The following is a 15,758-nucleotide window of genomic DNA, read 5'->3' on the forward strand; positions in this document are numbered from 1 at the left end:
TGAGAATGTTGAAACTACAATAATAGATTGTCATGGCAAAAGTTTAGATGATGATATGGTAGTCTCTGTGATTGGTTGTTTACACACTACCATTTAAAAGTTTGTTGTCAGTAAGATATTTTACTCTCTTATGCTCACCAAAGCTGCATTTGTTTGATCATAAATAAAATAAAAACAGTAATGTTGTGAAATATTACTACAATTTCAAATAACTGCTTTCTATTTGAATATATTTTAAAATGTAATTTATTTCTGTGATAGCAAAGCTGAAATTTCAGTAGTCATTACTCATTCTAATATGCTGATTTGGTGCTCAGAAATATTTCTGATTATCATCAATTTTGAAAACATTTGTGCTGCTTAATATTTTTGTGGAAACTGAGATGCATTTATTTTTTCTGCATTCTTTGATTAAGAGAAAATTCAGAAAACCAGCATTTATTTGAAATGGAAATCTTTTTTGTGATATAAATAAACAAATCCTTGCTGATTAAAAGTATTTTTTTCTTTAAAAAAGTCTTACTGACCCCAGACTTTTGGACTGTATTGTGTATACTGTGTAAAAGTTGCCTAAAGTCAGGCAAACAGATTGGAAGTCAGAATCAGTGGGTGAGCATCAGAGGAGCTGGCTTTCCTGCAGAGTGGCTTTTGGCGATAATTGCAGTGCTTACACTAACACTCACCACCCTCTGTTACAATGTGAAGAAACAACTGCCTGTGTATTTCAACTCCCTGGAGACATCAGTCTGTACATAGAATTGTAAAACAGTTTAACCAAGATATACATTTAATTCTGGATTCGAGTGCAGTGCAATAAACATGCTTCAGCTGGCTCAAAGAGGCATGTTAAGAATTAACAAATTCTTATGTTTGGTCAACAAGCTATCAAAAAAGCCATAGGGCTGTTTATGAGCCTCTTTTTGACCTGGCAAAACATTAATGCATTGCAAGTGTATTTTAATTGTGGATTCTCATTGTTTACTTATATTCATTTGGTATTTGTCTTGTATCGCCAGACTTTTGAATTGCAGCACAAAGTTTGGTCCTCGTTTAAGCTTATTCTGGCCAAGAATAGCCCACTTAGATAGGAAGAGACCATCTGATTGACATGCAAAGCAGCCAACAGCTATTTGAATATATTTTAAAATGTAATTTATTTCTGTGATAGCAAAGCTGAAATTTCAGTAGTCATTACTCATTCTAATATGCTGATTTGGTGCTCAGAAATATTTCTGATTATCATCAATTTTGAAAACATTTGTGCTGCTTAATATTTTTGTGGAAACTGAGATGCATTTATTTTTTCTGCATTCTTTGATTAAGAGAAAATTCAGAAAACCAGCATTTATTTGAAATGGAAATCTTTTTTGTGATATAAATAAACAAATCCTTGCTGATTAAAAGTATTTTTTTCTTTAAAAAAGTCTTACTGACCCCAGACTTTTGGACTGTATTGTGTATACTGTGTAAAAGTTGCCTAAAGTCAGGCAAACAGATTGGAAGTGATGATTTCAGTCACCGCTTGTCCTTTTTAGGTGCACTATATTTATCTGGAGGTCAGTGGGAAATATTTTTCTTGTTTTGTTAACAGAATAACTAAACTCACCCTAAAATCATCATGGCTAGCAGTAGACCTGGCCCAGTTACTTGTGTGAGCTCCTGGTCATCTGAATGAAACATTGATGTTCGCAGCACTTTGACAGATTGTGTGCCCCATGCCAATATTACTGCATAAGCAGCAGGATGTCTCAGGCAGAACAGTCACTTTCAAGAAGTGAAGCAAACCTGGAAGGATGCCACTGATTGGTCAGGAGTAGAAAAGGATTCAGGATTTCCCCAACATCCTCTGCATTGATCAATAGACAAACTTGCCATTAGATAGACTGCACCAACTGAGCGGATCATTGACTTTAGCTGGAGTAATGGTTACTTGAGACCTGCCTCTTTATCACTGCATACACACTCCCCCGTGAACAGAACAGAAGGAGCCAAGACAGCTCTCATTGCTGGAATCAAATTGAACAGTTTAAACACACTGGCAGGATTTGTGTTTGTGCTCAAATTGACACAGTGGCTATGTTCCAGGTCCTAGTGAGTTTGCCTTGCTGCCTATTGTATTCATACACAGTACAGACACTCTGCTTACTGAAAATGAATCTTATTAGTGGCTGATTTAAAAAGACTCTATATAGACAGCAATTATTATGGGCACTCACATCCCACACAAACAGTGATCTTCATATTAAGTGTATGACTTTAATTGCATAGCACACAGATATTGGATGTAATTGTGCTTTAACTAGAATTAGCTATGAACTTTTTTGTTGTTGTTGATACATTTCAGTACTGAAAAAATATATAATTTTTACCTAAATTGATGCAGCGTATTCTGGAAGTGTGGATACATACAATGTTGCCCAGAAATAGGCATTTTACTGTTTGGAACAAGATTTGGATCAGGAATACATTAGGGCTGTGCATCACCAGCAAAGTCACGATACGATACGTATCACGATACAGATGCCACGATACGATACGTATCACGATACATGACTGCACTGAATTTCACCTCAGCAGAATTGAGTAAAACAGCTGTTTATTAAACACTGCACACTATAGTGCCATTTCTAACTATTGGCAGAGCAGGCAGCTGACCTCTGCGAGAATAGATTATTGAAGTGGAGATCGCTAAACTGCAAGCTAATCGCTGTTTTCAGAAAGCAAGCGAGTTTATCCACAGTGGAGAGAGCGCGTGTACATGGTTGCCAGGTTGACAAAGATAAGTAACACATTTAGCAGATATTCCCGTATTAAGCAAGTGTAAAGCTCTGTTTTGGGGATTACGTCTCTTTATATCAGGCAACCCAGTTGTGTTCCTCTGCGGCCAGATTAAACCTTGTTGTAGCCTATATATGCTCTATTCATTCTATTTTAGAAACCTCGCAATTTTCTACTCAATTTTAAACGTTGTAAAATTTTAAACATATTAAGCGCGGTCCACTGCTGCACACGTGCCACAATATCGATACAGGGCCAGCTGTATCGATACTCGTATCGTCAAATCTCTGTGACGATACATCGTCGTATCGATATTTTGAACACAGCACTAGAATACATAGGAAACTTTTCAAATGATAACAATTGAATCTAATGGTAGCGTGTTGATAAGCTAAAGATCAGTATTGTAATAAGCACAAAAACAGTGATTTTGTTACCCAAACCTATTTTAAAAAATTCTTTATTTGAAATAAATGTATTTAAATAATAATTAAATGATAAATCGTTTAAAAATTAGAAGTGTTGCTTTTAAGTTGGAGTACTAAAATTAATAAAACAAACTAAAATTCAAATGATATCTGAAAGTATGAAAATAAAAGCTATTTTATTAATATTAACATTTACTATAATAGTATATAAATGATAGTAAAATAAATAACACAACAAAAATCAAATGCAAAGCACAGATATTGGGTGAAATGTTGCATTTTATTTAATGTAATTTTCACTGAGCTTGTCACACTGCATTCTGGGAGTGCCTTATGTGTGAAGGATAAATTCGGTGCTGCCTTTGGCCATTTTGGCCATAACAAGGTATCCAACTGTTTCGAACAGGCTTCCTTGTCAAGGAGTGCATGAGAAACTTTACCTTATTTTAAAATCCAATTCTCGCTATTAACAAACCATTAACTATGACTTTTGCCTCAATAAACTGCTTAAATGCTGCTTATTAATAGTTAGTAAGGTAGTTGTTAAATTCAGGTATTGGGCAGGATTAGGGATGTAAAATATGGTCATACAGAATATGTGCTTTATAACTAATAATAAACAGCCAATATGTTAATAACGGGCATGCTAATAAGCAACTAGTTAATAGTGAGAATTGGTCCCTATACTAAAGTGTTACCGACTAGTGATTACCATTGAATTTAATCTTAACATGCTGCTAAGTTAAAAACACAAAACATGTATTACAAACAAATATTGGGGTAAGTAGTGGATTTTAATTAGGTGGAACAATTTGTCAGGACCAAATAAATGTAAGGTTTTTTTTAACTGGGCATGTCATGTGATGATGGCAGAAACAGTCTTTTGCAAGGCATCATAACTTTGCTCAATCCTGTATGGAAAAAGCTTTTGCACCCGAATTGCCTAAACAGGATTAACTTTGGTGCCTAAACATTCTGTATAGGTAGGGTTTGGATTTTAGAACAACTGCTTCTTTCATACTTATTCTTTGTCTTTCATTTAGGTGATGTTATAGTGGACATAAATGGTACATGTGTGCTGGGCAATACCCATGCAGATGTGGTCCAGATGTTCCAGTCCATTCCTGTAGACCAGTATGTGGATATGGTCCTGTGCCGTGGATACCCACTGCCAGAGGACACCAATTCCAGCGAAGAGGGCACAGGCGACATAATAACTGCTGTGCCGGGAATTGACGGGCAGCCCATTCATTCAGACGGGACCCCCTCCATGCAGGACCTCCATTACATGACCACCGATGGTAGACATCCAGCTGCAGCAATGCCCAACGGACGCTACCCAGAGGCGGGAGACACCACCCTGCTGCAGCCCGAACTGGTCAGCGTGCCTTTGGTAAAGGGGCCAAGCGGATTCGGCTTTGCCATCGCAGACTGTCCGCTGGGCCAGAAGGTGAAGATGATTCTGGACGCGCAGTGGTGCCGAGGTCTGCTGAAGGGGGACGTGATAAAGGAAATTAACAGGCAGAACGTACAACCCCTCACCCATGCGCAGGTGGTGGACATCCTCAAAGACCTGCCCGTGGGCAGCGAGGTCAACGTGCTGGTGCTCAGAGGAGGTGAGTGATGGAGACAGTGTGACCTGGGGTCCAGTTACCTCCTAATTCTTTTTGACTACACCCCGTTGCAGGTCTCATCTGGCTATAGTGACAGCTAAAGGGATAGTTCATCCAAAAAGGAACATTTTCCAGTGTTGTTTAGTATTATTTATATGCTGTTGTATTGTTTATTTATATATTGAATTAGCTTTTATTTTTATATTTTCAGTTTTAATTTTCATTTTGGTTTAAGTTTTAGTTATGTTATGTAAATTATGGATAAACTTAATAAGCTTAAATGAAAATTAGAAATGTTGCTTGGGCAGCTAACTAAAATATAATAAGTTTAAGTTGAAATGACTAAAAATAATGTGGAATAGAAATAATTAAAAACTAATATTAATAAAAATGACAAAAAGCTCATAACACATTTTTCAATATTTATATTTTAGTTTATTTTTATTTTCATTTTAATCATTTTAGTACATACATTTTATTTCAGTTAGGTGCCAAGGCAACATTTCAAATTTTCATCTAATATTTTTTTATAATTTGCAATAAAATGTAATTACTTTATTGCAATTAATGAAAATTATTTTAATAGTTTTAGTTTTTGTAAACAATAACATTTACTCACCCTTATGTCATTCCAAACCTGAATGACACTTTCTTCATTGGAAAATGTTTTTTTTCCATACAGTCATAGTCAAAGGGGTCAAATGTTGAAAGTCAAGTTTGTTTGGTCCGCTTTAGTTTTGAAAATTTTGTGTTCCACACAAGAAAGAAAGTCAGATTTGGAATGACATCAGCCTGAGTAAGTGATGACTATCCCTTTAAAGAAAGAGAGAAGGCAAACACAGAGATAAAGTAGTGATTAAAATGATTTATGTAAGCTGAAGATATGTGAAGAAGGATAGAGCGAGAGACATAACAGGGAGGGTGAGAGCTGAAAGAGATAGACGGTTGTGTTTGTGAGTGAGAGATCCTCACATTTTAGTGAGACTGATCATCGTATATCACTATAATACTGTTAACGCCTGAAGGAAAAAGCGTTCACGCTTACACACCGTAACAATGAAAATGGATTGCACAATCTCAGTACAGCAGGTTACTGGGGTGATTAAAGTTAATTTGTGAAGTAATCGAAATAAAGTGATGTCATTCTATATACTCCTCCTCATTTGAGTACAAAGTCTCTGCAACTTCAGTTTGTGCTGCTGCGGTTTGTGGACACTTTATCAATAGTTTATATGCACGAGACAGTTGTTACACCAGTTCTACCATCTCCTGAACTCGTAGAGAAAAACCCCCAATAGCAGTTTAATTGAACTGAATCCTGTATTTGCATGCACAGCAGCGGGGGCATAGCAGCTATACACACAGATCTATATTGCATCAAGTCTGTGGTTTGTCTGGAGCCCAAGTGAAAATATCAGGTTCTGTGTTCACTTACTTGCTTTCAAGTTTCGGCTGTCACAGCGCAGCCATCGGATTGTGGCTACAAAAGGTCAAGCGTATTCATAAGCAAGCTTTTCTTCTCTGACTTACACATACACGATTATATGCTCAAAATCTCCACCAACCACAATGTACCGCAGATGTCGATGTTATACATGGTCATTATTGCATTTATTTATTTATTTATTTATTTATTTATTTTTAATAAAGACAGCTAGGTCTTGTTAGTATTCACAGTTAACCTGCAGGCTTGTCATATTGCACACACACACACACACTGTACATAAACATGCCTGCCATGGATCATCATGCTTGCATTGTGTATATATTAGGTCTTCTCATTTATTTCTCCAGTATAAGTAAATGCATTGTAGAGTACACTTCCCCTTAGTGGACACTTTTGATTTTTTTAAGGTTTTCCGCTGTATTTAATATAAGCTAGACTGAAATTCAGCCTCAGGATTGAAACGTTTTGCATTTTCCATAAGGATTTGTTTGTTTGTTTGTTTTTGGTTCCTCTGCACTACCATGCAAAAGTTTGGGGTACGTAAGAATTTATTTTTTTTTATGTTTTTTAAAAGATGTCTCTTATGCTCACCAAGACTGCAATGGTTTAACCAAAAATGCAGTAATTTTTAAAGTTTTAATATTTAAAAATATTTTTTATTCCAGTGATGGCAAAGCTGAATTTTCAGCATCATTACTCCAGTCTTCAGGGTCACATGATCCTTCAGAAATCATTCTAATCTGATACTTTTTTTCAGGATTCTTTGATGAATAGAAAGTTCAGGTTTACAGCATTTATTTAAAATAAAAATCTTTTGTAACATTATGAATGACTTTGTCACTTTTGATCAATTTAATGCATCTTTGCTAAAAAAAGAAGTATTAATTTCTGTCAAGAGCAAAAGCATACCGACTCCAAACTTTGGAACGGTAGTGTATGTTATGGTTATCACACTGAGACAGATGTTGACTTGATTAATATATTTTGCAAGGCTCTTGATATTGGTATTAAAGGTGAAGTGTGCAAAAAAAACAATTAATGCTAAAATACTTTCTCCAGCTTGTACAATGCTTACAGAAATCCATTTGTGTATGTCAATCCATGACTGATTTCTGTTGTTTAAAACGTGTTCTGTTTGTTTCCGACAACAGCTATGGCTCAACCAATGTCATGAGTTTGGGGTGGGGCTATCTGTTTATCTGACCAATGACGGACGAGGCAGAGTGTTCTGTAAACCTTTTTGAAGTAGTCATATTTCATTTGGAGTCATTAGTGATGCAAAAATGGCACACTTCACTGTTAAAGGTTTTAAGTGTACTAAATGAACTGATGAATTTAATTTCTCCTGCAATAAATTGCTCTGTCTAATTATATAGTCTTGGAACGTACCTCTTCAACTGTACTTGCTCATTCTCATTTCCCTCTTTATATCTGTTTGTGCCTGCAGGTCAGACATCTCCCGTGAAGTCTCTGAAACCTGTAAGTTCAGCTAAATGTCTTTTAATTACTCAATTTTTGGATTTAATTTAGACACACTAGGGAATTTTGATGTAATGAAGATGAAACAGGATGAATTATTTATCGGCCTCGTTCTGGGTTCTTCTGCGAAGCGTGTTCCTTGCAGTCATACATTATTCACGGAGCAAGTGCCAAACGCTATAATGTTATTTTAAGAGCAGGATGTGGTGAATCTCTTCGAGGCAAACATGAGCTTCTGCAGCAAATATCACTGCTGAGTCAACAGGCCCCTCAGGAGTGCTTCCTATTGGGCTTCTCTCAAAAGTGTTTCTCATACAGGCTCTAATGTTGATTATTTATTTCAGAGCAGGTTTTATAACATTGTGTTCAACACGGATATAAACATTGTGAGTCATAAGGACACGCTTTGAGTGGCTGCATTAAAAAGAATGAAATTATCAATTTTGGGTGAACAATCCCTTTCGTATTGAGAGACGTCCATGTTTGGCATAGTACTTGGGCTGTAACGTTTCGGAATATTTGGTCATGTTTGTTGCTGTGTGTGTCCATCTGTTCATTTAGATCACTCCAGCTATTCCCAGTACCCAGAAGCAGGACATTGCCACCAGTTCTGTCAGTACTGAGACTCCCAGTGCGGCTGAGCCTGGGCCCCAGTCCCTTCCTTTCCCTCCTCATGCCATCCGCTCCAGCTCCCCAAAACTGGACCCGTCTGAGCTCTACCTCAAGTCTAAAGCCATGCTGGACAGCAAACGTGAGTTCAACCTTGACTTTTGGGTAGGGATGTAACGATTCACTCAAGTCACGATTCGATTCGATTCACGATTCGATTCACGATTATTATTTTTTTACAAAATTAAATTTAAGACAAATTATAAATTAAATGTGTCCTTTTATTATTGCTTGGACAAAATGCTGCACATTTCTTTGTGAAACATGCAACGGAAACAGCAGACGAGCTGAACGAGACGCAGATTCACTCTCTGCCAGCAGGTGGCGTCTAAAGCGTTTCCTTGGTTTCCACTGTAAACAAAGAAGAGCAGCACTTATGGCAAGATGAAAAGAAAAAATACCATCTAAACTTTTCTAAAGACAGTAAGCTCCCCTCAGACATATATTCATATAAACTCCTACCCCTAATTGAATCGCGATTTGTTTAGCATCTCAACCGATTTGAATCGTCACATATTTGAATCGATTTTCAACCGGCTCGCAGTTAATCGTTACATCCCTACTTTTGGGAGCTAGTAGTGACATGTGAGACTGATTTGCTGTTTACACTGCAATATTTATGGCTGACAGCAAATTTTGCTTTTTTTTCCAGCCACCAACACTAAAGAACTGGACGTGTTTATCAGGAGGAACCAGGAGACTGGATTTGGGTTCAGAGTGCTGGGTGGAGAAGGACCAGATCAGCCAGTGAGTGTTGACATGCTTTGTAGTGATTCATTACCATATTGTCACAATGGAAAATGATGTGACCTTCAACCATGCCGTCTCTCTTTAGGTGTACATTGGTGCCATCGTTCCTCTGGGTGCTGCAGAGAAGGACGGGCGTCTGCGGGCTGGAGATGAGCTCATTTGTATTGATGGCGTTCCTGTCAAAGGCAAATCTCACAAACAAGTTCTGGAGCTCATGACCAACGCCGCCCGCAACGGGCAGGTGATGTTGACCGTGCGCAGAAAGCTCACCTGTCCAGGTTCGTACCCTGCTGCTATGTATTGTGATAACTGCATGCTTGCATTTACGTTCTGACAGCTGTAGAAGTCCTCCAGAGGTTTCAGTCATATCCAACAATGTCTGAAAAAAGATCCACTCCCTGTGAGAACTGAGCGTTTCGCTCCATTAGTTCTGAGTGAAGGGCCGAGTTGAGTTATAAAATAATAACCACAAAATCAAAATTTAATGACCACTGTTTTCAGTCAAAGCAGAAGACTATTTATGTGTTAACAAAATAATGACTCAATGCGCTGAGTAACTATAAAAGAAAGACGCCTCGAAACAACACACACTGGGTAATTTTGAAAAAAAAACTTCAATTATGAAGCTTTTATGAAATTTGGCTTTATGCCTCGTAGCAGTTTTTCAGCACTTTCATAATGTTCCCTTTCAGTTTTGTTAAAGCACACTGGGATTTTATTAGTTTGTTTTACTTGATGTTGAGCATTGTAAGAGATTTTTGCCAAATTTATTTCTTTGTGAATCATCAGACCCTGATGGAATCCGGCAAACTATATAATAACTATATATTGTATAATATAAAAACTATATAATGTTTTTGTGGCTCAGTGGTAGAGCGTTGCGTTAGCAGCGCAAAAGGTCGTGGGTTCGATTCCCAGGGAACACACATACTGGTAAAAAATGTATAGTCTGAATGCCCTGTGAGTCGCTTTGGATAAAAGCGTCTGCTAAATGCATAAATTATTATTATTATTAATTAAATTATAATAAACAATACAATAGGTGAAAGTCTAAAATTAGCACTAGTAAAGCAAAATTTGGCTTTGGTGAGAATATAAAACAATTATATATAAAAGCGTATTACTTGCCAATGACCAAACACTAAGTAACTGCAAGAACAGTAAAAATGATCCGCACTTCACTGATAAATAAACAATCCCACTGTGATATGGAGTATTATAATTATATAACTTATAAAGGTATTTTATAAATGTATAAAAAATATAGCTGAAATATAATAAAAAATATGAGATGAAAAACTTGAATGAAAATTGTTTGTTGAAGTACTAAAATTAAAACTGATATATATATATATATATAAAATCATTCATCTGATATATGTGACCCATGCTGACAAAATTAGTTGGAATGCGCACAGGCTAATTTTGAGCTACGGGCAAAAAAAAAAGGGTGAAAATGTTGAATTTTGGTCGAATGTGAGGTTTTCACAAAAACCCAGATATCACACGTACGTCTGCAAGATGTCTGTTATAGATCACTTCATATGGAAAGCATCTGCTGTGTACAAATATCTGATTTTTACATGCATTCTAAATCATAAACATCTTAAAAATATTTTCTAAATGTCTATTTGACATCTGACTGAAAATGTCCCATTGACGTATTGCAGATTAGCAAACACGAGTTTGAAATACATCTTGCAGATGTAAATATAGATGTCAAATAGACATCTCTGTGATGTACGTGTGCTATCAGGGAATGAGTTCATTAAGCCCTCGTCTAGCGCTCCCAATGCTCCAAATAGTAATTAAACATCTAAAATTATCTTTATTTGTATGTTTTCTGAGAGGTTTTCCCTTTCTCTGCTCGCTTCTTGACGTCTGGTGCTTCCCCTCAGCACAAGTATGGTATAGTTGTAAAATGCAGCATTCCTGCTGTGTGAATATTCATAGCGATTTCCCGATGGCATGAGTCTGAACCAGTGAAATGTGATGTTCAAACCCATGCTGATGTAAACAAAACGATCTGACTGACTGACACATCCGAAGCGTGTGCATAAAGACGCGTCTCTCAGACAGTGCGCGATCCCGATATACATGTATACACAGAATTACAGTATTTCAAAATATAGTTTTTTTGTAATCGTTTTGTCATTTTGTCATTTTATATACAAATTCTAAATATTATTAAATACTATATTAGTATATAAATAGTACAAAAATAACATTGTACAGTACAGAACTGTGGAGTCTGACATGGACCTCACCATAAATCTTTGTTGTCATAGTTTGTTGTCATAAACTCTGAATATTGCATATGCTTGAGCAGAAAGAGAGGAAGATGATGGGGGTCAACCTCAGGCCCCACATGTTCCAGCGCTGGTCAACGGCTCACCCAAACCACCCCACATCGAGGTGTCCAGCCACAGCCACCCTCAGCCCTACGACGTCACTCTTCAGCGCAAGGACAACGAGGGCTTCGGATTCGTCATCCTCACCTCTAAAAACAAGCCTCCGCCTGGAGGTTAGAAATTACTTTCAAAGCTTTTTTTCCTCTCCTTGTGTCTCTGTCTGTCTCTCCGTCTCACCCCACCCTAATTTTCAAGCTTTTTGCTACTTTGCTGTCAGCTTCAGAAAGCACACCTTGTTCTGCTGCATTAGATGTGCAACTACAGACTCATAACATTGTTGAAAATGTGGCTGAAATCTATATTACATATTTCTTCCTGTTACTTGAAAGTGTGACATACTGTACAATGCAATTACAATAATATAATCAAAGCTAGCTTAGCTGTGAAGTATTACAGTAATAAACCCCAGAGCTGTAACAAAAACGCTTATTCAGATATAATGGCTATTACCATTAGCGCTGAATAAGGGCATACGCTGTGAACGTTTGTAGGATTTATTTATGAAATTATGCTGTAAAGTTGAAAATGTAGTTTGAAGCTGAAGGGTGTATTTTCCTTGCGATATCAAGGCTGTTTTTGAACAAAAATACAGTCAAGATAGTACTATTGTGAAATATTCATTTATTTTAAAATGTAACTTATTCCTGTGATGGTAAAGCTGAATTTTCAGCAGCCATTACTCCAGTCTTCAGTGTCACATGTGCCTTCAGAAAACATATGCTGATTTGAAAACATTTCATTATTATTATCAATGCTAAAAACAGTTATTTTTGTGGAAACGTTTTTGTGATTTTTTTTTAGGATTCTTTGATGTATAGAAAGAAATGTAGAACTAGAAATGTAACATTATGACTTTACTGTCACTTTTGATTAATTTAATGCATCCTTACGGAATAAACACATAAATTTCTTGCCAAAATCTTACTGACATCATAATAAAAGTATTCATTTCTTGCCAAAATCTTACCATAGTGTATAAAAATATTTCATTGTAGTTTGAGTAAATATTATATACAGAGCCCCACACATTACATTTTCGTCTGCATGTCTTATGCTGAGCTTCATAATTTGAACATCGAAAAAGTACTTTTATTTACACTTTTAATTACCATATATAACCTGGCATGTTCGTTTCATAGTATGTGTACCGTGTAATGCAGGGTGTTTTTCCTGATCATGTGACACATCTGTAAATCTTTGAGAATAATCAGATTTATTTATCAGTATCAGTTTCTGGAGTTATTGAAAGCACTTCTCAGTGTCTGTCAGTATATCTAAGATGTATAACTGAAATAAGCATTGATCTCTGTCTGTCCTCAGTTATCCCACATAAGATTGGTCGCATCATTGACGGCAGTCCCACAGACCGCTGCGGTCGGCTAAAAGTGGGTGACCGCATCTCTGCTGTGAATGGCCAGTCAATTATTGAGCTGTCCCACAACGACATTGTGCAGCTCATCAAAGAAGCTGGAAATGCTGTTACCCTCACGGTGGTGCCTGAGGAGGGTAAGCTTTTGGGGAAAATATATTCTCTTCATTATTTTGGTGAACAGTGAGCTGGTGGAAGGAAGCAGCAGATTGCAGATTTATTTATTTTTTTCTGTAACAGACAGGTTGTTAAAGCATTTGACTTTGAGGATTGAAACTGAAACTTGGGATGGAGTTGTGTGTGTGTATGTGTGTTTCTGCCACACTGATAATCCTGTTTATTTTTCAGAACACAGTGGACCTCCGTCAGGCACTAGTTCAGCCAAGCAGAGCCCAGCCACCCAGCACAGAGCCGTGGGACAGCAGCCTGCCAGCCGAGATGACAGGTACAAGCTCCATCCTGATGGCCAGTTCAATCACAACACACACGTACACACACAATCACAGTCAACTTACAAACCTTTTACGGTTTCATTTTAAAAAGTCTCAATTTATGGCTATTGATTATTACTTTTAAGAACAATGATAATCTAAACAATGTGATTTCAATATTTATTATGTGAAATGTAATCAGTTTTTACACAAATTAAACATTTGTGACATCATTGCTTGAGATGAGAATCAAATATTTGACTTCAGAACTAAATATTTTTATTTAATTTCCAATCAAATTGTAATTTTGAGATTTTTTTGTTGTTGTATGTATGATACATAAAATGCTAGCTATGAAATTAGAAACAAGACATAGGAGATGACCATTTAATACAAATAATACTAGCATTCCAAAACAATTCAATAATTTATAATGTGATGAAGTAAATGTTCATGATAAAATTCTCCTGTGATGCATGTACACAATTGTTCAGTTTGGGGTCAGTAAGAATTTATTTTATAGAAATTAATGTAATTAAATATGCATTAAATTGTTCAAAAGACATTTATGCAGTACAGACATTTATAATGTTACAAAAGATGTATATTTCAAATAAGCTGTGTTTTTGTTTATTTCGTGTTTTTTTTTATAAATGCATCTTGGATTCCACAAAAATATTAAGCATCGCAACTGTTTTCAACACTGATAAATGTTTCTTGAGCACCAAATTATTAGAGTGATTAGAGTCAAATTAGAATGATTTCTGAAGGATCATGAAAATTCAGCTTTGCCATTACAGAAATAAATCAAATTTCTAATTACATTTGAAAAGAAAACTATATTACAGTATTTGTTAGTCTTGGTTAACATAGGAGACTTAAAAAAAAATCTTAGTAACACCAAATGCTTGAATGGTTGTGTATGTCCAAATAATATAATATAACAAATAATATAGCTAAAATTGCTTGTCTTTTATACCTGCAAGAAACAGGGCCCAAGTTACGCATGTACGCATCATAACATCCTGCCCTCTCCACTTCTACATCTTTCCTATTTCAATGACCTCTTTCCATTACTCTTCTGTCAAGAACGCTCAAGACCTCTCCTTTCATTTCGGCTCCAAGTACATGGTCCAGGTCATTCTTTTCAGCATAAAATTGATTAGACTTGAACTCGCTCTACAGTCAAGGTTCAGATAAGAGGGGCAGCCACTGTCAAAGCTTTTGCCCACACTTAAGACCAACAAAAGGATGTAATGAGCTCCACAGACCTTTGAGGTCCTGAAGAGGACTCTCAGCTTCTTTGTAGGAATCACGATCATGAACTGCAAATTCTCAAGAACAAAAACACTCTTAGCTGCGCTGGATAACATGACGATGGATGAAGGGAGATGCGTTCATTTTGTGCACCAGTTCATTAAATGCCCTAAAGCAGCATTTAATTGTGTGTCATTTAGGAATGGCGTAGAAACGGAGGAGAGGAAAGACACTATGGCCCGAGCGGAACACAAATCCCTGCCGCAGGGTGAGATAGGGGCTGTCATCTCCTCAGGACCAAAGCAGGTGAGATGTAAATGAGACAACGGCATTTCAAGTAATAATTTGTGTAGTAATAAGAGTTCACAGATAATTATGCAACTGACTTAAGTACTTAATTTTCATGCAGCTCACGTTTTATGAAGATTAAATTCAATTTAAAACTTTGAGATGGAAGCATTTGTCACCTTAAGGATTAATACTATAGGCTACAGTGACTTTATGAGCTATGAAATGGAGGAAATGTTTGCAAAATAAGTAATATATAATGCTAATGACAGAGTGTAGATATGCAAACCTAGTGTCGTTTCTCATTAGCACGGACAGGTGTGGTAGAGCAGTTTGTTTTTGCACTCAGAACAGAATGTTGTGATCTATTTAGTGTTTTAGCAAGAAATGTGTGATAATATATTTGCATAGTTTAGTGACTCAACAGTGCAATTAAATGTAATGTGAAAGGGGTCATATGATGCTTTTTTAAAGATCATTATTTTGTGTATTTGGTGTAACAGAATATGTTGACATGCTTTAATGTTCAAAAAACACATTATTTTTAAAATACTGTACATTATTGTAGGTCCTCTATGCCCCGCCTCTCTCAAACGCTTCGTTTTCTACAAAGCCCCTCCTTCCGACAAGTGCAGTCTGCTCTGATTGGCCAGCTGACCCAGTGCATTGTGATTGGCCGAACACCGCAAGCACTCGTCGGAAATGTAACGCCCCTTACCATAATCGCGAGCTTCATCTTTCAAAATAAATGTAAAGACAGTAAATAATGTCATTAGTTTTACCATCAGTTCAAGCCCGAAAGGGGAACAGACACAGTAATGATGCAGTACACAAGCCG

General features: G+C 36.7%; 1 protein-coding gene across 1 annotated transcript in view; it reads left to right on the forward strand.

Annotated features, from left to right (window-relative positions):
* LOC107695739 (membrane-associated guanylate kinase, WW and PDZ domain-containing protein 3-like) overlaps positions 1-15,758 on the forward strand; it is a 94,777-nt gene that overhangs the window by 68,246 nt on the left and 10,773 nt on the right. Inside the window, exons 11-19 of the mRNA XM_016495763.1 lie at positions 4,250-4,822; positions 7,714-7,745; positions 8,307-8,496; positions 9,067-9,161; positions 9,250-9,442; positions 11,494-11,688; positions 12,896-13,081; positions 13,293-13,389; positions 14,833-14,938. Coding sequence (XP_016351249.1) covers positions 4,250-4,822; positions 7,714-7,745; positions 8,307-8,496; positions 9,067-9,161; positions 9,250-9,442; positions 11,494-11,688; positions 12,896-13,081; positions 13,293-13,389; positions 14,833-14,938 — 1,667 coding nt within the window. The remainder of the gene's footprint in view (positions 1-4,249; positions 4,823-7,713; positions 7,746-8,306; positions 8,497-9,066; positions 9,162-9,249; positions 9,443-11,493; positions 11,689-12,895; positions 13,082-13,292; positions 13,390-14,832; positions 14,939-15,758) is intronic.

The sequence above is a fragment of the Sinocyclocheilus anshuiensis genome, unplaced genomic scaffold (assembly GCF_001515605.1).
Source record: "Sinocyclocheilus anshuiensis isolate Anshui unplaced genomic scaffold, SAMN03320099.WGS_v1.1 scaffold234, whole genome shotgun sequence".
NCBI classification, from domain to species: domain Eukaryota; kingdom Metazoa; phylum Chordata; class Actinopteri; order Cypriniformes; family Cyprinidae; genus Sinocyclocheilus; species Sinocyclocheilus anshuiensis.